Source organism: Xenopus laevis, chromosome 4S (genome assembly GCF_017654675.1).
Source record: "Xenopus laevis strain J_2021 chromosome 4S, Xenopus_laevis_v10.1, whole genome shotgun sequence".
Classification (NCBI taxonomy): domain Eukaryota; kingdom Metazoa; phylum Chordata; class Amphibia; order Anura; family Pipidae; genus Xenopus; species Xenopus laevis.
Window position 1 is genome coordinate 23,761,775 of NC_054378.1, and position 26,656 is coordinate 23,788,430.

The following is a 26,656-nucleotide window of genomic DNA, read 5'->3' on the forward strand; positions in this document are numbered from 1 at the left end:
CCAAAGAAGAGCCCAGTAATGCTGCAATAGGGGTGTAATGGGAAGTACTTGGGGTTACCAGAAAAGAGTCCAGTGCAGCACAATATGGGTGTAATGGGAAGCACATGGGGTTACCCGGAGAAGAGCCCAGCGCAGCACAATAGGGGTATAATGGGAAATACTTGGGGTTAGCCAAAGAAGAGCCCAGTGAAGCACAATAGGGGTGTAATGAGAAATACGTGGGGTTACCAGAGAACAGCCTGCACAATACTGGTGTAATGAGAAGTACTTGGGGTTACTAGAGAACAGCTAAGTGCAACACCATAGGGGTGTAACAAGAACTACCTGGAGTTACCAGAAAAGAGCCCAGTGCAGCACAATACGGGTGTAATGGGAAAAACTTGGGGTTACCAGATAGCCCAGTGCAGCACAATAGGGGTGTAACAAGAAATACCTGAGGTACCAGAAAAGAGCCCACTGCAGCACAAACTATTTACCCCTCTACAATAAACTAAAGGGAACTCTCAATAGCACTTTTTTCCAGCCTGCCAGAAAATTAGCTCGTATGACTAGGGACCAAGTGCTTCCATTGCGCTGCCTGTGCTCTGTGTATTGTGTATCAGTGGGCCGGAGGCTGCTGGAACAAGCCAGACACATTACTACGCCCGCAGGGGGCGCTAAAAGGCAGCGGCTAGTGTCACTATCTGCACAAAGCCACAAACCTATTCCACACTGAGCAGCGCAGCCCCTCGGCTTTTACGTTCCAGTTACATGACAGGTTAAATTACAATTCTCCGTAACGCACAAACCCAACCTAACCCTCAATTTCTCCTCCAGGAACTGCTCCTGTTCCGCGTCGAATTACGCATTTCCCGTGCGCGGCGTTGCTAAGTTACCGGCGAAGCGGATGTTAGTCTCTCGGGCGCATCCGGCACGTTTGTCTGAGTGTTGCATCAGCCTGGGAGAAGGAGCACAATGACGGAATCATGGGAACAAGGTGAGCGCAGGTGTGTGGGGCCCTAGAATGGAGCCCCAAAGTCCCCCGGGCATCGTGTTTACAACGCACCCGGCTGTCAAGCGTCCTCTCGTGTCTCAATACAAAGCGACCCCATAGTCGCACTTCCTGCTCTCTGACCAACTGCATGGATGTCTTTTCCTGCTCCCTGAGCCACAACCCGGTTGCCCCTAGTGTGTGCTGCTCTCATGGCACCACATTAGCTGCTGTGTTACAGCCGGGGCTCTGAAGCTGACCACAGACGCAAAGATCCGATCGTACGATCGGACTTCCCCATCCCCCGACCTGCCACTAACCATTCCGATCAAATAAAGTAGAAAAGAACAGATCAGCCGATGTTCTGCCCCTGACAGCAATCCTATGAAAGTTAAGCTGGCCATAGACGCAAAGATCCGATCGTACGAATCAACGTACGATCGGACTTTCCCATCTCCCGACCCTCCACTAACCATTCAGATCAAAGTCTTTACCATTCCGATCAAATAAGAACAGATCACCCAATGTTCTGCCCCTGACAGCAATCGTACGATAGTTATGTCTGACAACACTAGTGACAGTCTCCCTCTGAAAATCTTACGATCGGCAATACACGCAGAGATATTATCGGCAGGCGACAGAAATTTTCTAACCTGTCCGATCGACCAAACGACCGATCTCCGACGGACGAAAAATGTCGGGACTCTCCACACATGGTCCGAAAATCGTACGAATCCACGATTCGTATGATCGGATCTTTGCGTCTATGGCCAGCTTAATGTCCAACAAAGCTAGTGACAGTCTCCCTCTGAAAATCGTACGAGCGGCAATACATGCAGAGATATACCCGCAGCCGACTGAAATCTTTTAACCTGTCCAATCAGCCAAACCACCAATCTCGAAAAATGTTGGAACTCTCCACACACGGTTCGAAAATCGTCCGAATCCTCGATTCATATGATCAGATCTTTGCGTCTATGTCGGCTTAAGTCATCTGGTACCGCACTCCTCAATATCTATCTATTATCTATTCATGTGCTCACCCCTAATGTTGCACTATATCCATGGCCCCGTGTCTGATTTTTTCCAGCCTCTCCCTGGATCAGACCCCCAAGTGCAACAGCATCTTTTCTGTGGCTCTGACATTTGTATTTACATGAAATCTTCATAGTGTATCACAGCCACTGCTCTTTGCCTCTCTGCTGACTGACAATCCTAGTCAGATTGCATGATGGGATCAGCATATTGACTCCTACCCAGTTTGTACAGCCAGTCAGCAATGTGTACTTACAAATGATAAGCAACATGTTTGCAAATGACATGTTGGTACTTTGTAAATCACTACCAAATATCAGTGGGTGACTGCACCCAGTTTGTACAGCCAATCATATCAGTCAGGTTGCATGATGCGATCAGCATATTGACTCCTAACTAGTTTGTACAGTCAGTCAGCAATGTGTACTTACAAATGATAAGCAACATGTTTGCTAATGACATGCAGTGTTGGTACTTTCTAAATCACTACCAAATATCAGTGGGTGACCGCACTCATAAAGAGAGGGCTCCCTACCTACTGACTAAAACAGACTCTCTGTAGGAGCGATATGAGCAAAGGATTCATCTTGGTGGATGTTTTTATGTCATAGTGTTTATAGACGGTGGCTTATAATATACAAATAGGCATGGGGAGGTTTGGAGGGGTAGCCCTAGATTTATAACCACACCCCCTGTATCGAGTCCTGCGGGTGCTGTGCATGCCCTGACTCTCCTGTGCATCTCTCCTTTAGTTCTGAGCATTAGTGAGGACAAGGTCAGCATGAAGGCTCTCAATGACTTTCTCAGCACCCGTAGTTACATCCAGGGCTACACTTATTCTCAGGCGGACGTGCAGGCCTTCATGCAACTGGAGGGACCTCCCCCTGACCACTTGTTCCATGTGATTCGGTGGTACAAGCACATAGCAGCACTTTCCACTGAGGCTGCAAAGCACAGTGACTTCAGAAATGGGCAGTCATGTAAGTAAGTCACGTTTCAGTATTCCACCAATAAAGTTCTGTTCCCAGTTCTGCAGGGGATCATTCTGTTGGGTGGAGCAATAAAGCCAAATGCAGTTCTACAGGGGATCATTTTGTTGAGTGGAGCAATAAAGCCAAATACAGTTCTGCAGGGGATCATTCTGTTGAGTGGGGCAAAAAAGCCAAATGCAGTTCTGCAGGGGATCATTCTGTTGAATGCAGCCATAAAGACAAATGCAGTTCTGCAGGGGATCATTCTGTTGAGTGGAGCTATAAAGCCAAATGCAGTTCTGCGGGGGATCATTCTGCTCTGGGCAGCTCACCTGCCTTCATTATTCCCTGTTAAACTCCTTAATATTTTCCCTCCTAGTGCTCTCATGCTCTTATCACCAGGAGTGCTCACACATTGGCATGAATACAGGATATTGACATAGGAAAGTGAGTACACGTGTACAACCTAGAGTCTACAGGGAAGGAGCTGTGGTAAACAAAGAGCCCTGCCTAATGGACTACAAACAGCATAATGAAACCAGCGCCTTCCTCCAAGCATATTCTATACACTGCTCCAAAAAGGCTTTTTACACTGATTAGCGTTAATTCAAAACAATTCTTGTGGTGATTCCTTGGGTGCTCCGCCTCTAGCATCCCTTACACATTCGATTTGTAGTAACAGTTGGAAACACTCACAAACGCAGCATAACTGCAATTAGGGTTTTTATTCCATTACCACACAACATGTTTCGGGCACCTGGCCCTTTCTCAAGTGAGAAAGGGCCAGGTGCCCGAAACATGTTGTGTGGTAATGGAATAAAAAGCCTAATTGCAGTTATGCTGCGTTTGTGAGTGTTTCCAACTGTTACTACAAATCGAATATTCTATACACTCTAAGTCCTGCCATTGGTTTATAACATGCATGAGGGTTGCTAAATAATCCTGTTTGTTTCCAGCTATACAGTATACTTCAATGTTGTTCTCCTCAGAAAAAAAAACTTCACTGGTTGGGGATAAATAAAAAACTGCCTGCCCTGCCTCTCCTGCCCTGTTAGAACTTTTTCTGCAGAAGCCGACAGGACTGTGCATTCTGCAAATATCACTCACAGTCCCGATGGAGAATTCTGATAGGTGTGCAAAGTGGGGTCCCCAAGGGAACTGGGCAGGAGGGAAAAATGCCAAGTGATCCACCCAGTAAAAAGACCCTGGGGAGAAGACTGTAAGGCTAATAGTATGTTGTGCTCATGGCATGAGTGTGAGCAAGTGAGTGAGTGCTGACTGCCCAGAGGAAGGAGGGAATAAGGCACAATATAATATATAATAAGGGATGAGCTCCCCGCCTGCTTGAATGATGGTGTATGTGCAGTCGTCTAAGGATACCTGCACCCCCAGTTCAAAAGCGTATGAAGTTAAGTGGGAGGTGCAAACATAAAGCTTTGTACAATTAATAAGGCACATAGACAGTTAATAAGGCAGGTCATGGAGTGGCAGAGACAACGCCTTGGCCAGATCACAGGTACTGTGGAGCAAGGTCGGGCTGCACAGTTTTTATATCAATGATTCTGTACAAATAAATGGATCCTCATGCCCCTGTGTTTGCTGACAGCCCTATTATTTCCTCCAGGTAAAGGAAGGCGCACCCAGCCACCCTGGTCTGCACCCAACACAAATGAACAACCTGGACTGCGCCTTTACAACAGCCTGACTCGCAGCAAGGTACTCCCCCAGCATCTCCTTCTTCCTAGTACTAATAACTAAAGGTGGCTATACACGGGCAGATTTAGCCTGCTGATTTAACAAATTTTCTACCCATGTATGGGGCCCTCCAACACTAGGCTGGGAGGGTGTTCCAGTATTTATGTAATAACAGCACCCCCTACTAACCTCAAACTTAGGAAGGATCAGCCATGAATGAGTCACAATATTTCTATTGTTTTATATATCCTTTATACGGCAACATCACATTCCACATGTAAATTTTATACATCAGTATCTGCCCCAGAGAGTTTACAATCTAAGATTCCTATAACATTTACATACACAAGGGCAGGGATCCCTAACCTTTTAAACCCGTGAGCAACATCAAGAAGGTAAAGGAGTTGGGGAGCAAAGTTACCATGAAAAACATTCTTGGGGTGCCAAATAAGTGCTGTGATTGGCCATTTGGTAGCCCCTATGTAGATTGTCAACCTACATTAAAGCTCGGTTTTATATAACCAACGCTTTCCTCCAAGCCTGGAATTTAAAAATAAACTCCTGTTTTGAGGCCACTGGGAGCAACATCCAAAGGGTTGGAGAGCAACATGTTGCTCATGGGCTACTTGTCTGGGATCACTGAACTAGTGGCAGTTTTATCAGGAGCCAATTAACCCACTTTTATGTTTTGGGATGTGGAAGGAAACGGATACAGGAAGAAATACAAATGAATTGCAAGTAATTCAGTACTACCCACAGTATCATTTACATAGCCTTGTATAAATAGACTGTGTGCAGTCAGTGAAACGGGGTTACAGATCTATGTGTGCTGATCATTATCTTGTACAGACAAACCCCTCTTGCCCCCTTTTATCCTCTTGCTTCAGTGTATATATATATATATATATATATATTTATATTTCATGGTCGCTTTGAATTACTAGTGGTTTATTCTCTATTATATGTGTTAATTTTCATTTCAGTGTATCCATGTGCAGGCTCAGAAATGTGTAATAATGTCAAATGATTTTGTAGGAGCTGTTTTTCCCCCAAGTTGGTAGAAAAGTCACGTGGTATTGCTGTGGCCCCACTGTGTATGATGCCTCCCACATGGGACATGCCAGGTAAATCTCTTCCGTGTTAGCCTTTATTAAATGCATGCTCCTGATTTCTCTATAGATGGAATAAAATAATTGTCTATAATTTCTCTAGTCAGCTCTCCTGTCAGTGCAGACGTTAGGGTTTTTGTCTTCATTTACCTCTGGAGGCAGGACAGGGAATTGCATTTTGGTACCTCCTGGTCCCTGCCACTGTCTATATACTTTGTCTCCACCTACCCTTCTCAGTTCTTTGTCCTGCCTCGGAGGTAGAGGACAGTATTTTTATTTTTTATTCTATATTTATTTACACATAAGGCTTACCTTACCTAATATCTGGGCAAAAGACTGTTCACTCAGTCTATGGATTAACACCACATTTGTTACCAGGGGGCAGCACCACAGGGTGTGATGGAGGAAACGGATTCCCTCAATGACCTCAGAGGGGGGACAGGCAAAAAACAAAGAAAGCCTAATAAACTCCCTAAATGTAAAGTGTGCAAACACTCCCTACGGAAATCCGAGAGAAATTATTGCTCTGACTGCTGACCCACCTCAGACATTGCATCAGTTACTGACCCACCAGTACTGTCCCCGCAAGTACCTCTTACCCAACCCTCACAAGTCCAGGCCTCATCACCAAGCACTCCATCACCCTACCCAAGGCTAAACGCTACTCAAGCAGAGGGGCCTGTAACCACACCTTGGAAATCTGACACAGCCGCACACGCATTGGCACAAATGCCAAAGTTAGGAGACTTCCTGCAATGGATAATGAAAACCGTACAACCTTGCCCTCCTCAAGGGGGGCACAAAAGGGTTCCAAACACCAGGCCAAGATTCAGATAGCTCAGCTCACTCATAGCCACAATCAGCATCGGACTCTGAGGAAGGACTGTCAGCTGCAACCCCAGAAATATCTTAAAAACGTCTAAGAGAGATGATGCAACCACTAGAGATCAAGGATGAGACTGCAGCTCTCCCCAGGGAAGATACGGACTGCTCTCACACAAAGATCTTTTAAAAACCTACCCGGTACCTGAAGAACACCAAAAAAGATAGGAAAAAACACCTAAGGTGGACTCAGCAGTTGCCCGACTATCAAGGCAAACAGCCTTACCAGCTGAGGAGGCCGCATTTAAAGGAGAAGGAAAGCTTCTTACAACACTGGAACAGAGACCACCAAAACCTGCAACAGATAATCCCCATCTCGAAGGCGACCAGAGACAGCCTGATCTGGTGAAAAAGAGAGGACAACCTCCTACAGGGAAGAAGTTGGACAAACACTACCTGGGAAGTAGTAACCACAAGGAACTACCACTCCAGGGGATCTGTTCCAGGAAGGGGAGCCTCCTACCCATCGGTGTACTAGAACTGAGAGCAATAGCACTAGCACTGGAGAAGTGGTCCACACTCTTACAATCACGGGCAGTCAACAAACAGGGGGGCACAAGAAGCAAAACAGCCATGCAAGAGGAAAGCAAGAATACTAGGCTGGGCAGAGCGGACAGTCACAGACATCAGCAGTTTTTATCCCAGGGGTACAAAACTGGGAAGCAGAATACCTGAGCAGAACATCAATCGGCCAGGGAGAATGGTCACTCAATACCGAAATCTTCCACCAGCTGACTCTCAGGTAGGGAAGATAAATGAATGTAACCGTTCCGACTCACCGCTTTTGCTGGTAAAGAGGTCTGGCATAAGATATAAGTGGTATAAGATCGGGTGCTGGATTCTTTTGGCGTCCCACGCCACACAGTATAAACGGGAAGAAGAAAATGGCTCCGCACTCCAAAGTGATTAAAAAGTCAAAAACTTTATTTGTCCATAGTTAAAAAGGCACGGCATACAACATTGCTTGACACAATTCGGGCAGGTGCGCCCTTAATCATAAGGAACCCGTACCTGCAACCCGGACCCGCATTCTTACCCGCTTGGACCTGCTACTCCTTAGTAGTCCGCAACCCGGACCCGCGACTCGCTGACCATCAAGAATCAGGAAGTGCTGTCATAAACCGGAAGTGACATCATTGGAAGTAGGAGTGATTACAAAAAAGGAGTAAAAATCGTTATTGAGAAGACCCGTGGCCCGACCCGCGTCCATACCCACACCCCGAACTTCTACCCGTAACACGCAGGGTACCGCAGGTTTTAGCATATGCAAATTAGGGACGGGAAGGGAAATCGCGTGACTTTTTGTCACAAAACAAGTAAAAAATGTTTTCCCCTTCCAATCCCTAATTTGCATAGGTAAATTAGGATTTGGAATTGGTTCGCCGAATCTTTTGTGAAGGATTAGGGGGTTCAGCCGATTCCAAAATAGTGGATTCGGTGTATACCTGGGAAAGTATCATTGGGCATGGCTCTTCTATGGAAACAACCCTGGGGCAGTAAAGTTTTTTTCAAAAGAGTAGATTTGGCCTCTGTAAAAAAAAAACTGAGCAATTTAATTCACTGGGGGTGCCTAGCATATTGACACCCCTTGAATTAGTCTTTCCCTGACTTTCCTCAGGACCGTATAGCATTAATAATACACTAAGGGGGTTATTTATTAAAGTCCGAATGCCAAAACTCAAGTTTTTTTCACTATGAAATACAAATTTTTAGTAGAAAAAAAACCTCACATTTTTTTGGGGATTTATTTTACTCCGAGGATGGGAAAAGTCAGAATCCAAAAATCTGGCATCTCAGACTTGCCGAGGTTGCATTTAAGTCAATGTTAGAAGTCCCCAAGATATCCTGATCTGCGATGGGTTTCGTGCAATGATCCAAAGATTTTGTGGTTTTAAGGCAAAAATCTGAAAAAATTTCAGTTTTTATGCAGAAAATCTGAATCTGAAATCTGAATTTTTTATGATTTTCATGGTTTTTTTCCTGCACAGGAAACTTTCAGAAAATGTATTCATAAATAAGAGGAAATAACCTGTGTGGATTTGGTCGGAGTATATTTCAGAAAATAATGAGATTAATTCAGATTTTGATAAATCACCCCCTTAATCTGTTGTTCAGTCATTTGTCAGATATTATTCGTGGGTCTCCCTCCATGGTCGTTCTGATATAGAACATTGTTTTTGTATTTTAGGTCGTACATATCCTTTGATATCCTTAGGAGAGTGCTGAGGGACTACTTCAAATATGATGTATTTTACTGCATGAACATTACTGATATTGATGACAAGGTAAGCACTGGAAGCCACTGTTTTCCGATGACAGGATCCCTTTAAATGGCTACACAGCAGTGTATTTATATAAATTACAGTATTATTTCTGAAGAAACACCCACAGTTTTTGTCTGCTGCAGGGCAACACTAAATTATATTCTGATTATTTTAAAACACCTTCATTATTTGATGTTACTGTTTCTTTGAAGGGGACCTGTCACCCTAAGAAATAAATCCAATCATATATTATCATGTTAGTCAAGCAAGATAAACTTTACTTGCACTACATACATTATTTGTCTTGTTCACTTTAATCTGAAAATTTACAATCACAGCAAGCAGGCAGATGCCATTTTGTGAACACAAGTTTTACGTTATCCCAAAATCTTGTTTTTGTGTGGTAAGGAAGGAGTGGGAATGTGGTATCTAGGAAATGTAGAATGGAAAGTGAAAGTAATTGCTTGCCCCACCTCTATGCCTAAGGCATAGAGGTGAGGCAGGCAAAACATGATTGACATTTGAATGCATTTATAACAGGTATGACTGCTTTAATAAAAAATTTATTTGGGTTTCATGTTTAATTTGAAAAGGACTTTTTATGTCTGGTTGACAGGTCTGCTTTAAAGACTTTCGTTCTCCTGATTCATGAAGGGTGCAGAGCCATTGACTGAAAGAGTAAATTCTGCCCAGCTCAGCATTGAGCATTTCAGCTGCACAATAACATAAAAGAGAAAATTGGTGTTAGGATTAATACCTTTGTGGGTTTTGGGAGGCAACACTTCCTACATGGCTTTCTAACATCCAGCAAGGCTTTGTGTGTCTGGTTAGAGTAGGAACATATTTTTTAAAAATTTTTAAACACATGTTTAAATGGAATATATATGAATGATTTTTTTTATGTTCCAGCATTGGTATTTCAGTGTACTACATTCACAATAACGGGGAACAGCCTTTATGTTTGCCAATAGCCTATATAGAGTGATATCATAAAACTGTTCCAACATAAGAATTCCAATTTACTAAGCACAATTCAGCAGGAGCAGCCCCCTAAATTTGCTCATAGTCTGAAAAGAGAGATCCCAAAAAACTATGACAGCATAGGTATTCCCCTGTACTAAGCACAATTCAGCAGGAACAGTCCCCTAAGTTTGTGCATAGTCTGTGCAGAAAGATCCCATAAAACTATGGCAGTATAGGTATTCCCTGTACTAAGCACAATTCACCCGAAACAGTCCCTTAAATTTGCTCTTAGTCTGTACAGAGATATACTATAAAGCTATGGCAGCATAGGTATTCCCCTGTACTAAGCACAATTCTGCAGGAACAGCCCCCTAAGTTTGCTCATAGCCTGTACAGAGAGATCCCATAAAACTATGGCAGCATAGGTATTCCCGTGTACAAAGCACAATTCAGCAGGAACAGCCCCCTAAGTTTGGTCATAGTGTGTACAGAGAGATTCCATAAAACTATGGCAGCATAGGTATTTAACTGTATTAAGACAATTTTAGAGCAGGTCTGTCCACATGGTGGCTTGCTGGGTAGATGTTGGCCTCCAAGGTGTTTTATGCCTGAGATGTCCATAGTCCTCTTTGTATGGCATAATTTTTCTATAATAGCTGGGTTTGTGAACATATACAGTTGTGATTAATTGGACCATGGCATAAGTGTGGGACAGCAGTTTTACAATAAAAGAATTACTTATAATAATAATAACTCCTGTTTTTTGTGCAGATAATAAAGAGAGCCAGACAGAGGCATTTATTTCAGCAATACAGAGAGAGTAATCCACCACACTCCGATCTGCTTCAGGATGTCAACACTGCACTAATAGTGAGTGAAACCCACATTCATTAATTTTACAGATATGTTTTTTTTATCCAGAATGTTCCAGTGCATTTGAAAACATTGCCAATATGTGCTGCTTTCATGCTTGCTACATTGGGGTTGTGGGCTTGGAGCACTTACAGACCAGAAGGAGCTTTAATATTTATTTCAATACATAATCCAGGTAAGAGCATGCAGTTACATTCCAGTCACGACAGGAACGGTGCATTTGCAGGGTGCAACACTTTACATCCAGACACATTATAGGTACATTATATCTAGGCCATTTACTAGCAAGCAATACAATAATATCATGCAGAGGAATTCTTTAACTGTAAAGGACAGCAGAAGGGGTTGAGGCACAAATGTACCTGCTGTAGCTAATGTAGAAAAACCTTTACTAAGGGAAGGGTGTCCTATAAAAGACCCATAACTGGCGTCCATAGGCCAAAGTTCAGCAATAGGCCAAGATTCCCAGGAAAACCATAAGGTCCCTCCCACTCCTTATCTACAGTCAGATTGAAGGGGTTAATATATACGCACTGTACAGCAGAGGGAAATAATCTGAACGTATAATGCAACATTTAGCGAAGAGTTAATGCCACTTAACTGGAAACCCAAATGAAAGAGAATGTAATTGGTCCTTCTGTTGCTTAGCCTGTGTGCTAACACTGATTTACACTGATTTACTCTATGTACGCATAGAGCTATAGGAAGATAGTTGATATCACAGTGCTGTCCTACACCATTGAAGGGGTCGTTCACCTTTAATTAACTTTTCGTATGTTATAGAATGACCAATTCTAAGCCACTTTACAGTTGGTCTTCATTTTTATAGTTTTTTAATTATTTGCCTTTTTCTTCTGTCTCTTTCTAGCTTCCAAATGGGGGTCACTGGCCCCATCTAAAAAAATAAATGCTCTGCAAAGATACACATTTATTGTTTCTGCTGCTTTTTATTGTTCAGCTTTCTATTCAGATCCTCTCCTATTTACGTTCCAGTCTCTTATTCAAAGCAGTGCATGGTTGCTAAGGTAATTTGTACACTAGCAACTAACTTGCTTTAACTGCAAAGGGAGAGCTGCTAAAAGAGACGCAAAATAATAAAATTAAAAAAAAAAAGTAAAAAACCACAAATAATAAAAAATGAAAACCAATTGTCTCAGAATATCACTCCAAATATCATACTTAAAGTTAACTCCGGAGCGTGGTCTGCATGCTAACCGGGAAAGACGCACATTTTGTGAGCTCCGCCAGAGGGCCTTCTATAATCCTGCCATACCCCTGGATTTACCAACTACAACACAGATATTCGGTGCAGCAACATAGCACACACCTTTCCAGTCCCAAAGGGGAAAACCAGGCAAGCTTCCAGACCCTCCACCACAGCTGCAACAGAGGGGAAGCGCATCCAAGATGGCACTGCAGCCGCATCACATCGCTCTGAAACACAACCCAGACTGCAAGTAGGACTGGGGGATGTAGCAGCAAAGAAGCTGGAGAGATTTGCCCAACACCAGTAATCACTCCAGGCTAATCACAAAAGTGGATGAAATACTGACTTGACTGCCATGACTTACAAAAAGTAATGGAAAGGAGACTAGGACCTTGTCTCTAAACAAGTAAACATGCTGGAAACCAAGGCAGACATTTTAGAAACCTGCCTCAGGCGGAATAATATTTGCATCCTAGGTATTCCTGAACGGGCAGAAGGATATGACACAGTAGCCTTTGTGGAAAAAATGGCTCCAATCAAAGTTGGTTGAACGAATTTTTTCTCCCACCTTTGCGGTCGAGAGGAACCCTAGAATACCAGTCCACCCTCTCCCACAGGTGCAGCACCACGGCCGATGATGACAGGATAACAGACAAGGGCAAATGCACTTCTTCAACACTACGGAGGACACAATCACGTGGATAGCAGGGAGACCTAGAACACCCCCACCACACCACCGGCAACAACCGGAGGCCTGAACACTCAACATTCACTCCATCTAAAGACCAGGGACAGAACTAGCAAACATATGTTATTACCATCGGCAACTACAATTTGGCCTCTCGTGGATGATGAGACTCCACATTGACTCATGGCTCTAAACACATGCGCCATCCACACTTGGACAGGCTGAGTAGATACTAACCCCATTTTCTCCATACAAGTTATGGTTAAGGGTGGAAACTCACACAAAGTTATGTTGGGGACTGTGTGTGTAGGGAGGGTACACACATGGGACTTGAGGAATAACTATGTTTATAATTATGATTTTTTTCTTGACAATGCATTGGTATGCTACCACAAGGTGTGGCGAGTTCACATGGCAAAATATTACTAAATTTACAATATGTCTAGGCTTAAGGTAATGGAGAAGGGAAGGATTACCCTAGCACACCCTGGCTGTCCAGATAAACTTGAATCCCAGGTGTTAGAGGAATTGGCAGCCCCAAATACAACATAGAAAAAAAACACACCGGCACATCATGGGTAATGCTAGCAGGAAAAGCCTTGCTGGTTTATTGCGGATGCAACGTTTTGGGGTGTAACCCCTTTGTCTAGCTTGCTTGACAAGGGGGTTACGCCGGAAACGCAATAAACGAGCAAGGCTTTTCCTGCTAGCATTACCCATGATGTGCCGGTGTGTTCTTTTTCAAGGCTTAAGGTAATGTCATGGAATGTACAGGGTATGGGCTCCGCTATCAGCTGCAGGCTGGTTTTTGATTTCATTAGGAAGGAAAAACCCCAAATTGTAATATTGCTTGAGATGCATTTGGTGGGCAAAAAAACTCAAACCCATTGCTCAGCAGCTCTTTTTGGGGATGTTCTGCGATGCCCTAAAGGCTCACATTAGAGGGGAATACATCAGAAATATCAAGGCCTTAAACACCACAATTAACGCTAAAATAAACACACACACACCAAAAAGCTGCAGGAGTTGGATGCTGAATATGAGGCAGCTCCCACTGAGCCAGTGTGACAAACTTGACTAAGTGCACAAAACGCACTGAGCTTAGCCCAGGTTGAACAAAAAAGCACATCCTTTACCATCAAACTAATATATTTGAACATGGGGATAAGAATGAACATGCCTCCTCTAAAAATGAACATGCCTCCTCTAAAAATGAACATGCCTTCTCTAGCATACCAGTAGAACCATGTACCAAGCCAACCATTTTGGAGATATTACAACTGTTCCTCTCATATAAAGGTATCCCATCGGGACTTTTCTCTATATCCCTACTGTTATACTCTAAGACTGACCCTTAGGCACCACCCATGGAAACCCACGCCTTACAGATGTAATATGTAACAAATAATTGACAACGATTCATTGTTAGTAGAGAACAGAACACAGAATACCAAAAACACAGAATACATTGTCAAGTTTATTGTTAAAATTTTCATGATGTTGAAATTGTTTCTTAACATGCAAACTCAAGAAATGAACTTCAGTACCACTGTATATACGGTATGCTTTTTTATTGTACATCTTCATAAAACAGAATTGATAAAAAAGTTAACTCAGAAGAGAACAACCCCTTTAATGTTGGTATCTGCTGGGTGGGACCTGATCAAACATGAACCCAAATGTGTAACAAAAGGCAAGAATTTATGATGTGATTGTTGGCAACAGTTTTGGCTAGATGAGCATAACCTGTATTTAAAAACTGGCCTCTTCCTTCCAGCCATTCCTACAAAGAATTAGCGAGACCAACGACCCAGATAAAAAGCAGATGCTGGAGAGGATCCAAACTGCTGTTAGTGCCGCCCTTCTTCCTCTTCAGGATGCATTGAACAAAAATACAGGAGCCGAGGAACTCCAGAAACACAGTCAGGTGAGCTAAGGGCATAGATCTGGGGGACTTGATTACATGTGGGGGGGGGGGTGTTATAGTATTTGGGTACTGAGTTGTTTAGAAGGGACACTGTATAGTGCAATATAATCAAGCTGTTCAACTGCATCACTGCTCTGGGGTCTGGTTTACATGGGCTTTATGGTTAGATCTGGGGACTGAATACCTTGGGAGGGTTTGTTAGATCTGCAGAATGGGAGGGTTTGAAAGATCTGGGGACTGGATTACTGGGGAGGGATTGTTAGATCTGCAGAATCAGAGGTATGGGAGGGTTTTAAAGATCTGGGGACTGGATTATTTGGGAGTGATTGTTAGACTGCAGAATGGAAGGTATGGGAGGGTTTGAAAGATCTGGGGACTAGATTACTTTGCAGGGATTGTTTGATCTATGGAATGGGAGGGTTTAAAAGATCTGAGGACTGGCTTACATAAGATCCGCTCGTTTGGCAAGGTCGACAAACGAGCGGATCTTGACCCAATATGCCCACTAATGGCTGGGCGAAATCGGATGAATCCGAACGTTCTGCCCTGGGGCCGAACAGTTGGATTACGATACTAACAATGGGCTCCGACGGGTCGCAGGACCGCATCAACTAGCCAATGTGGTCCTGGATCGTATAAAAAAATCAAACTTAACTGATCGATATCTGGCCGATTTTTGGCCTGATATCGATTGGTTGGACCTGTCGGAATCCCCCACACATGGGCAGATAAGATGTCGAATCGGTCTAAAGGACTGATATCGGCAGCTTTAATCTGCCCGTGTATGGCCACCTTTAGACCTGCAGAGTGGGAGTTATGGGATGGTTTGAAAGTTCTAGGGACTGAATTACTTGGGAGGGATTGTTAGACCTGCAGAATGGGAGGTTTTGGAAGATCTGGGGACTGGATTACTTGGGAGGGATTGTTAGACCTGCAGAATGGGAGGGTTAGAAAGATCTGGGGATTGGATTACTTGGGAGGAATTGTTAGACCAATTAGATTTCTCAGTCAGCACCTATGCCTCCCAATTCTTAGGATCTGATGCACGTCCAACGGTTTCCACCGTTTACTCACAATTTGCAGATATCGACAGCACCAGCCATAGATCGCTTTGTTTAAAATGCCTTTATTGAGACATGGGTTTCTGACCCCAATACACTTGGCAACGTTTCAGACCGCCATCGGTCTTTTATCAAGAATGGAAGAGTTTGAAAGTTCTGAGGACTGGATTACTTGGGAAAGATTAGTTCGATATGTGAAATCAGAGTTGGACTTAGGGGCCCCCGTGCTGTACCCCTTGTTTACCAACTCCCCGCCGAGTGTATGCGTACTGTATTTTTGTTGTGACTGGCCCAGAGAAGGGAGGGGACTAGGCTAGATGTGGATAATTGTTGGATCTGAACTTTGGCTTATATGAGAGTAAAAATGTGTCTGCTTATGTGAGACAAATGTTAGATCCAATGACTTAATGGAAACCTTGTGATCACTGTCACTTCAGGTGCTGATGGAAGCAGCAGTAGATTTGCTGTCGGACTGGTTGGATGAGAAACATGGGGCTCAAATCGCAGACAATTCAATTTTCTCTCAACTTCCAAAATACTGGGAAGGCGAATACCATAAAGACATGGAGGCCCTGAATGTAAGTGTCATTTCTATACATTATACTGTGTTTTACAGGGAACAACTTACCAGGTAGTTGCACACATGACTGCAGTTATTCAGCTGTAAGAGAATGTAATGCAGTAATCGCAAACTCTTGTTCTACTCCTTTTATTTAACCCCTTCATAACTGTAGTTCTGTATCGGTTATGAAGAGGTTAAGCTTACCAGGCTGCATTATGAATATTCACTTTTATTGTGGGCTAACTCCCAACAACTTCATTCATCAGTCTCAGTTATGGAGGGCCAGGGAACCACTTAAAAGGGATGTTCACCTTCAGACACTATAAATAGCCCAGTGTCAGAAAAAAAAATGTTTATGTAAATAATCTTTATTGTTTGAAATGTTTCTTTTTGGAGCTACGCACCATGTTAGCTGTGGATCAGCGCTACTAAAGCTCTCTGTGGGGATGGCCAACACTGGGACATTCAGAAAGCCAAATAGGGAAGTTCACACTGAACTGGTATTGCACATGGCTTCCCTCTCCTGTTTCATTTGCATTATCTTTTATACGATTGGTTGGTAATATTCAGGAGAGGGAAGGCACGCGCAGCACCAATTTAGTGTGAAATTCCCTATTTGACTTCCTGAATGTCCCGGTGTCTGTGATCCCCTGCACAGAAAGAGAGAGAGAAATAGTAACCAGTCTCCAGCTCCATGGATGTGTGACGCTTGCAATGTGATGCACTGCCATCTACACATAATTTGCACATTCATAGACCTAAAGTTCCTCTATCCTTATCTGAGCAGCCATAACATTGGGTCTGTGCCTGTAACTGAAATGTACCTTTACATTTAGTGAATATCTGACCTGTCCTAGGTTCTGACACCAGATGTACTGACCCGGGTCAGTGAATATGTGCCGGAAATTGTAGCATTTGTGCAAAAAATTGTGGATAACGGTTATGGGTATGTTTTCTATTTTTTATTTTCGTAGAAGTAATATTGTGTTATATCTTGAATAAATTAGCAGTAAAACCCCACACTCTCCAATTACTTACCAATAATTAATTTTTAAATAATTAATTGTAAATGATTAAAAAGTGCATAGTGGCAATTAATTTACATGAAGGTAAACAAATCTGTTTCATCACAACAGTCAATTAATTATGAATTCATTTAACGTTAATCAATCATTAATGAAAAACAAATGAATTAAAGTGCTTGTGCTTAATAAATATTAAAAATTGTAGAAAGCTAGTTCATCAACTTTAAATTTCAAAGAAGCCAGCAATTCATGAAATTTAGATCGGAAAATAGAATAGAGTTGGAGCTATCCCAAGAGATAGAAAGTTAATTTGTGAGACCACAGTTCTCCGCCTCCTTTATTCTCCCTCATGTGGTGTCCCAGGGCTAAGATAGAAAATCAATCAGATAGGAATCTTTGGGACAGCTCCACCTCTATTCTATTTTCCTTTTCCGAGTCGATTTTTCAGGGGCCTCTGGCTCTGGAGGTGTAGCTATCAAATTCTTTTAGACTTATGATTCCTGCCTGAGCCTCCACCATGTCTCAATGCACATTCCCTTAATGCCATTGAAGTCTACTTCAAGTGGTGGATCAGTTATATTGTGAGCCACCTGATCCTACTGATATTGTTGGGTAGGTTTCAGCTTTCAGTATAACGGTGCTGCTTCTACCAGCATCCCTCCTGTCCTGTGGGGGTGACTTTGGTGCCTATGTTCCCCAGGAATGAAGCCCATGAGCAATTCTCTATTTTTCGATTCTTCCATTTGATTTCCATATAGAGAAACAGGCTTTTGTGAGCCAGTGGCAGAGCTTGAGTTCCTCACATTCATAGTTGCAGTTTATATGGTACATGTAGTCAGGACAAGCAGTGGAAGGAGTAGCAAGGGGCACGCAGATACTGCTTTCAACAGCAATTACAGTATATTTACAAATAACTTCAAACTTATTGGGCATTTTCCGTTTAATAATTTAAAATGATATATTTGATAAATGATTTATAGAATGATATATTTGTGTCTGCTAAGCTTTTAAGCTTTAGAGAAGGATTTATTTGTCAGTACAGTGACCCCTTTTATTCCGCACACAATACAATTCATAAACATTCCCAGATGTTTGCAGTTGCAGTTCATTTCATGATTTTAATGTAAATATGAAATTCTGTAACAATTGACATGATTACCCGTGATAGCCTTCACTTTATGATGCCTTCCCCACAGGTATGTGTCTAATGGATCTGTGTACTTTAGTACTGCAAAGTTTCATGACAGTGAAAATCATTTTTATGCCAAACTGGTTCCCGAAGCTGTTGGAGATCAGAAGGCCCTTCAGGAAGGAGAAGGTAAGCAACAGACACACAAAATCCACATATGTCAACATGGTATTGTCGGTAGCCTGTTTATGGAGGCAGTGTGCGGCATTAACTCACTCTATTAGGTATTCAGCAAGAAGCCCTCATGTAAGGATCTGGCACATGAGCATATTCTAAGTGCCTGAATGCAACCGTGCAGCCTATCATTTGCATTTCTGGAATATGCCTGTCCTAAAAAATGATAAAAGTGTTTTAAAGGATTGACAATATAATGTACTGTTCCTGCACTGATAAAACTGGTATGTTTGCTTTAGAAACTCTACTATTATTTATATTAACAAGCTGTTGAGTAGCCATGGGGGCAGCCATTCAAGCACAGGATACACAGTAGATAACAGATAAGTACTACTATAGTTTATATAAACAAGCTGCTTTGTAGCCATGGGGGAGGCCATTCAAGCACAGGATACACAGTAGATAACAGATAAGTACTACTATCGTTTATATAAACAAGCTGCTGTGTAGCCATGGGGGCAGCCATTCAAGCACAGGATACACAGTAGATAACAGATAAGTTCTGAAGCATACCATTGTATACTACAGAGCTTATCTGTTATTGATAGTGTATCTTGTGCCCTTTCCTTTTTCTGCTTTGAATGGCTGCCCTCATGGCTACACAGCAGCTTATTTATAAATAGGCCTGGTGTGCTATGATTCCTAGAATTGGCTTTTGAGCGGTTACATTTAAAGACCCTGCGACCATGGGGTGTGCTACCTCTATAATAATGTCACTGGGTACACCAGTATATAAGTTATACTAATTCCTGTGCTACACCAATAAAGCACTTTACCATTACCTTATGACTATTGTGCTTCTTGCTTACCTAATGATTGTGCTGTTGTCACTGTATGAAGGGGATCTGAGTATCTCTGCTGATCGATTAAGTGAGAAGCAATCTCCCAATGACTTCGCTTTGTGGAAAGCTTCAAAACCTGGTGAACCTTCCTGGGAATCGCCATGGGGAAAGGTAACAAGCAAACGTGTCTTGTTTTTTGTTTTCTGATCCATATATTGACTGCCCTGCACCACAGCAAAGTGTCCTTTCCCTGATAAAGTACAGTTCCTTTCCCTGAGATCACAGCAAGAAATGTATACCCTTTTTCTTATGGCAGATTTTGCTTCATTTCTTAACCTCCCGCAGGGTCGGCCTGGTTGGCACATTGAGTGTTCAGCAATGGCAGGATCTATTCTTGGTGAATCAATGGATATCCATGGGGGTGGATTTGATCTCCGATTTCCCCATCACGACAACGAATTGGCACAGTCTGAGGTACAAAATATTCCTGGTTTTTGAATGCAAAGGCAAAATGATGTTCATGATTCAGGAAATCACAGACACATATATTAAAAAAGCTTTATCAGGAGAGCACAAACCTGCCCAACATGGGACAAACAGGACTACAAGGGGTTTTGCTAGGATGAAGGGAGGAAGGCAGAATTCCAAGCTGCACATTGATCCATTCTCTATTGTTTACCTGACCCTCCTGTAGCATCAGTTGGACTGTTTTATCTTATTAACAATATGGTTGATGTTTTAAATCAGACACAAGTCCATTAAGTGTAACCCTTTGATCTTGATTCCTATGTAGCCTCTCAATCTCTCTGTTAATGTGGGTATGTGGTAGTTAAATCTGGTTAATAAGACTTTGCCTCTGATTATTCTCTCCGGCCATAGGCTTACTTTGATAATGATCACTGGGTGCGCTATTTCCTCCATACTGGTCACCTGACTATTGCAGGCTGTAAAATGTCCAAATCCTTGAAGAACTTCATCACCATCAAAGATGCACTTCAGAAAAATACAGGTACGTTTTGTAATGTTGTAATGTTTCATAGTGTTGCATTGTGCTGGGAATGAAGTATCATCATCAGATATGCTATTGTGACTTGTTTTCATTTGTGTAATAATCAGGGACCAGTATAAGAGTTGTTTGTATAATATCAGGTGCAGCAAGTATTACCATCAGGGTTTGGTAATTAAATGGTAAATTGTCTGCTTTTGTGTTTCTGTATCCAGCCCGTCAGCTGCGCCTGGCATTCCTCATGCACTCCTGGAAGGACACCCTGGATTATTCCAACAACACAATGGAGTCGGCTGTTCAGTATGAGAAGTTTATGAATGTATGTATGGAAATCTGTTTATCTTTGCCATAGTTGTTACCTTGAGGCAGTTTTCTAGATTATGTGCATATGTCAGTATCATAATTTACCCCTGCCCTTTTTTGTTCAAAGCAAGTCTCCGGAACAATGAAAATTGCCCAGATAAAGATGTAAATGTTACTGGAACAGTGCGAGGAGATCCCTGGCAATTCTTACCTCTAGCAGAACATTAGCAGATCCCTGGCATCTCTTCCCTCTAGTAGAACATTAACAGATCCCTGGCATCTCTTTCCTCTAGCAGAACATTAGCAGATCTCTGGCAGCTCTTTCCACTAGCAGGACATAATCAGATCCCTGGCAGCTATTTCTTCTAGCAGGACATTAGCAGATCCCTGGTAGCTCTTTCCTCTAGCAGATCTCTGGCAGCTCTTTCCACTAGCAGGACATAATCAGATCCCTGGCAGCTATTTCTTCTAGCAGGACATTAGCAGATCCCTGGTAGCTCTTTCCTCTAGCAGATCTCTGGCAGCTCTTTCCTCTAGCAGAACATTAGCAGATCCCTGGCAGCTCTTCCCTCTAGCAGAACACTATCAGATACCTGGTAATTCTCCCCTCTAGCAGAACATTAGCAGATCCCTGGCAGCTCTTTCCTGTAGCAGAACCTTAGCAGAGCTCTGGCAGCTCTTTCCACTAGCAGAACATTAGCAGATCCCTGGCAGCTCTTACCTCTAGCAGAACATTTGCAGATTCCTGGCAATTCTTCCCTCTAGCAGAACACTATTAGATCCCTGGCAATTCTTCCCTTTAGCAGAACACTATCAGATCCCTGGCAATTCTTCCCTCTAGCAGAACACTATCAGATCCCTGGCAATTCTTCCCTCTAGCAGAACATTAACATGTTCCTGGCAATTCTTCCCTCTAGCAGAACACTATCTGATCCCTGGCAATTCGTCCCTCTAGCGGAACATTAGCAGATTCCTGGCAATTCTTCCCTCAAGCAGAACACTATCAGATCCCTGGTATCCCCTCTAGCAGAACATTAGCAGATCAGTGGCAGCTCTTACCTCTAGCAGAATATCATACAAAATATCAATATTTGTTTCAGGAATTCTTCTTAAACGTGAAAGATCTTCTCAGAGCTCCTACTGATATCACAGGGCAGTTTGTGAAGTGGGAAGTTCTGGAAATAGAACTCAACAATTGGTAAGTTCTGTGTGGCAGGGAACTGTATAACTGCTAAGTGCTAAGAGACTGTACCTTATGCCTTTCTCCTTATGACCCTGTCATTGGCACCTATGTCCCTCTAATTGCCATCACAGTCTGCAACCTGCAGTTAGCATTTGCTTTTTATTATATTAGGACAAGATCCAAAGATTTTTTTTGTTTGCTCCATTTGATGGACTTTCCATCATTAAATAACTTGACACATGATTTCCCAATAGTAACTGATCTTTATCTGTGATTCTGGCACGGCTACACTATGGCCTGCTTAAGTCTAATAGACACACACTATGCAGATTTGTTCCACCACATATAACAAACCACGATTTGATTAAAATACAGACTCTGCCATGTATCCTATTTAGTTCACTGCTCAAGGCATGCTGGGACTTGGAGTTCAGTAGTTGCAATAGGTGAAGGTTTGGATCATCCCATAGGTTTAAAGGAATTAACCATAACTAGGAAACAGACATAGGTTTATAGCTCACAGCAGCTATCCGCTAAAGCCCTAACATATGGGCAGATTATAATCACTCATTGGTCACACAGTAAGGTGTCCACTGGCATAGGCATAATATGGCACAAATATACATTCTAACATTATCTTCTCTTTGACTAGTTTTTATAGCAAAAAGGCAGCCATTCATGAAGCTCTGTGTGATAACATCGATACACGCACTGTCATGGAAGAAATGAGGTCACTGGTCAGTCAGTGCAACTCCTACATAGCCAGTAAGAAGGTAGCAAAACAGTTTCCCAACAGAATGCTACTGAGAAGCATCAGCTCTTATCTTACTTCAATGCTAAAGGTAATTGCCTTATTATCCCAAATTACTGGTGGGGTGGGAACATTCCTTCTATGTATATTAGTATTGATACATATGGGTGGGGTCAGGGTATGAAGGGTTTTAATATGAGGGTGCACATATGTCCATAAATATTTGGATAGAGACAACTTTTTTGTAATTTTGGTTCTTTACATTACCACAATGAATTTTAAATGAAACAACTCAGATGCAGTTGAACTGCAGACTTTCAGCTTTAATTCAGTGGATTGAACAAAAAGATTGCATAAAAATGGAACTAAAGCCTTTTTTTAACACTATCACTTCATTTCAGGGGCTCAAATGTTAATTTCTAATATTTGGTTGAAACCCCTGTGCTAGTTATGACAGCCTGAAATCGTGAACTCATGGACATCACCAGAGTTTCCTCCTTTTTAATGCTTTGCCAGGCCTTTAGAGCAGCGGCTTTCAGTTGCTGTTTGTTTGTGGACCTTTCTGTCCGAAGTTTAGTCTTCAACTAGTGAAATGCAGCTCAATTGGGTTCTGACTTCTTTGCTTTAATAAACTCCTGGGTTGCTTTGGCTGTATGTTTTGGGTCGTTGTCCATCTGTATTATGAAACGCCTCACAATCAGTTTGACTGCATTTAGCTGGATTTGAGCAGACAGTATGTCTCTGAACACCTCAGAATTCATTCGGCTGCTTCTGTCCTGTGTCACATCATGGATAAACACTAGTGTCCCAGTGCCAAAAATATTGGAAAAAAGGTATATGGTACTGGCCTATCCCACCGCCAGCTATAAGTACTGAGAAAAAAATTAGAATGCCAATACCCTCGTCAAAAATGGGGGGTTCCCAAATGTGCTCTGGACACACAGGTCATGATCAAAGGTTTAAACTGCTCTTCCTCAAGTGTTAACCCACCATAGATCCCAACAGTGCTTATATAACAATATATCACTCTGCCTCCGCCATGTTTTACAGATGATGTGGTATGCTTTGGATCATGAGCTGTTCCACATCTTCTCCATACTTTTTTTCTTGCAATAATTCTGGTAGAGGTTGATCTTGGTTTCATCTGTCCAAAGAATATTTTTCCAGAACTGTGCTGGCTTTTTTAGATGTTTTTTTTTTAGCAAAGTCCAATCTAGCCTTTCTATTCTTGATGCTAATGCGTAGCTTGCACCTTGCAGTGCACCCTCTGTATTTACTTTCACGCAGTCTTCTCTTTATGGTAAACTTGGATATTGATACGACTACCTCCTGGAGAGTGTTATTCACTTGTTTTGCTGTTGTGAATGGGTTCTCTTCACCATGGAAATGATTCTGCGATCATCCACCACTGTTGTCTTTCATGGACGTCCAGGTCTTTTTGCGTTGCTGAGTTCACCAGTGCTTTCTTTCTTTCTCTGGATGTACCAATGTAGCAATTTTTCGGATGGGTTTTTTCTGTTTTGCAGCTTAAGGATGGCTTGTTTCACCTGCATGGAGAGCTCCTTTGACTGCATGTTGTCTGTACTCAGCAAAATCCCCCCTCAAATCAACTCCAGGGCTTTTATCTGCTTCATTAATAATGACATAACAAAGGAATTGCCCACACCTGCCCATGAAATAGCCTCTGAGTCAATTGTCCAATTTCTTGTGAGCCCCTTAAATGAAGTGATTGTGTTAAAAAAAGGCTTTAGTTCCTCACATTTTTTTGCAATCTTTTTGTTCAACCCACTGAATTAAAGCTGAAAGTCTGCAGTTCAACTTCAGTTTAATTTAAAATGCATTGTGATAATGTACAGAACCAAAATTAAAAAAAGTTTTCTCTGCCCAAATATTTATGGACCTTACTGTATAGTAACATTTATTTGCTATAGTGGCCACTGAGTGACACTGCCTAGAGTTACACAGCTTGTTTTCTAGAAAAACCTCTATATTCTTTTCAGTTAAAGGAACAGCAACACCAAAAAACAAGTGGTTTAAAGCAGGTCCCCAACCGCCGGTCCACGGCCCAGAAGCGGGCCGCGGACACTCCTGCACTGGGCTGCAGACCCCAGCGCACAAAACGAGGCATGCCAAATTGGACGCCGGCGTGTCCAAACTTGCTGCCGACCCCACCCCCGGTCTTTGCAAAAAAATATATATATATTTTGCACCGGTCCCAGGTCCAAAAAACGTTGGGGACCCCTGGTTTAAAGTAATTACAATTTGACATGGTATCATAAGCGGTTTATAAGTAAAAAAAAAACATTGTGCAGTTTTGAATTGCATGATGCTAGTCTCACAGTATTTTTATCAACTTCAATTGCATCAAAGCTAGCCATATAGAGCTGCATCAATGCGCTCATCATCCAGCAGAATTTTGAAACCTGCCCGATTGATATCTGTCCAATTTTCAGCAAGATATTGGTTTTGACAGGCCCATTGGTGAGCCTCATATACAGACCAATAAGTTACAGAGTGGGAATGGAAGAACAGAGTTGGTAAGCAACTGGTGTATGGCTTATACCACAATAGAAATTGATACGTATGAAAGTATTTGGTCCCTTTACCCAAGGCTTCATCTCACTGGGCTTCTTTCTCATATTCTATGGAAAAGTACACCTTTGGCCTGTGGTAGTTAACTGTTGACTCCCCCACCCCTGGTGCTTGGGATTGCACACTGCTGGACTACTCTTCATAAATGGTAAAAGGCCTAGCTTATGCAAATGCCTACTAAAGTTGGAAGATTTTACAAACAATGTACCAGTAGAAATCAGTGAGACTGGCCCTGCAATTCCACAATGAAATTCATAGATGCTTGTACCCCCTGCCTTTCAGATAATGTTAGTAGCCCTTTTTCTAATTGTATATCTATGGGGTAATAAGAGTACATATTGCCTGATTCGTGATCCTTTTGGTAGGCCTTGTGTGCTAGGATCTTGCCTGTATGGATGTTAGGCTGTATGAAGGTATACTCCGTACAAAAGCACAACACATTGGCATCAGCTTGCCTGTTTCAGTAATGCCAGGGCACACAAATTGGAAGGGATACATTCTTGGTTAACCTCAACCTCTAGCCTGCAGTTATGCCCTGCCACAGATCTTCTTGGACCACAGGATTCCAGACCCTACATTAGAATCAACCAGCACAGCCATCCACAGCCTCTGTTGGATAGCATTTCCCAAGTCTAAACTGCTACACAACTGTAGGTTAAGACTTTCAAAACACTCCAGAAGGATAGTCACATTGAACCCTGCTACTCCTTGTTCTGACAGATGGTCAGACATTCAGCAAGGGGAAGCTATATCCAAACCCTGTTTTAGAGAGAATGGATTGGATTGGAGGCACTAAACAGTCTTACTGCCTCAGTCCTACAATGTCTCAAACTCCAAGGGCCCAAACTCTGTTCAGATGCAGCCAAGGTATGATTTAAACATCCAAAGTAACCCTGGTCCATAATTTTGTTCCATTAAACCTACAAGCAGAAATCAGTCTATGTCATACATATCTATCATACATATCATATCCATTTTACAAGATTTTGACTGCAGAAATAATTTTCTAGGTGTTTGGAGCAATCGAGGGTGAAGAAGTGATTGGTTTTCCCATTGGTGGAAGTGAAAACAGCATGAATGTAAGTTTCTTGACAGCAAGTGGTCAGTACCTCTACTTAACAACTAGAAGTTCTTTGTGAACTTGACAAATGTATGGTTTTAATGTGGGGTTCCTCTGTTGGCTGTGGGAGTAAATATTCACAGTGGGTAATAATTCCTGGAATAAATGATTTGGGGTTTAATTTGATCCTTTCTCTCTCTGTTCCCTTCTCAGCTTGAAAGCACAGTTATGCCATATCTTCAGGTTCTGTCACAGTTCAGAGAAGGGGTCCGACAGATTGCCCGGCAGCACAAAGGTAACTCCAGTCTAGGCCTCCCCGCGCAAACAAGGAGCTGAATTCCCATTTATTGGGAAGGGTGACTCTCAGCTCTGTGCTGACTGCTG

General features: G+C 42.5%; 1 protein-coding gene across 2 annotated transcripts in view; it reads left to right on the forward strand.

The window, feature by feature from the left end:
- The first annotated feature begins 776 nt into the window (after positions 1–776).
- cars1.S (cysteinyl-tRNA synthetase 1 S homeolog) overlaps positions 777–26,656 on the forward strand; it is a 32,819-nt gene continuing 6,939 nt past the window's right edge. Inside the window, exons 1-18 of one of the 2 annotated variants that reach the window (XM_018259431.2) lie at positions 777–976; positions 2,758–2,985; positions 4,601–4,692; positions 5,707–5,795; positions 8,851–8,947; positions 10,661–10,759; positions 14,435–14,584; positions 16,083–16,223; positions 17,065–17,153; positions 18,429–18,550; positions 19,436–19,548; positions 19,723–19,851; positions 20,257–20,386; positions 20,599–20,702; positions 21,787–21,884; positions 22,522–22,711; positions 26,223–26,291; positions 26,486–26,567. In XM_018259431.2, the coding sequence (XP_018114920.1) occupies positions 955–976; positions 2,758–2,985; positions 4,601–4,692; positions 5,707–5,795; positions 8,851–8,947; positions 10,661–10,759; positions 14,435–14,584; positions 16,083–16,223; positions 17,065–17,153; positions 18,429–18,550; positions 19,436–19,548; positions 19,723–19,851; positions 20,257–20,386; positions 20,599–20,702; positions 21,787–21,884; positions 22,522–22,711; positions 26,223–26,291; positions 26,486–26,567 (2,044 nt within the window). In that variant the 5' untranslated portion in view covers positions 777–954. The remainder of the gene's footprint in view (positions 977–2,757; positions 2,986–4,600; positions 4,693–5,706; positions 5,796–8,850; positions 8,948–10,660; positions 10,760–14,434; positions 14,585–16,082; positions 16,224–17,064; positions 17,154–18,428; positions 18,551–19,435; positions 19,549–19,722; positions 19,852–20,256; positions 20,387–20,598; positions 20,703–21,786; positions 21,885–22,521; positions 22,712–26,222; positions 26,292–26,485; positions 26,568–26,656) is intronic. The other variant, NM_001087317.1, reaches the window with a different exon arrangement.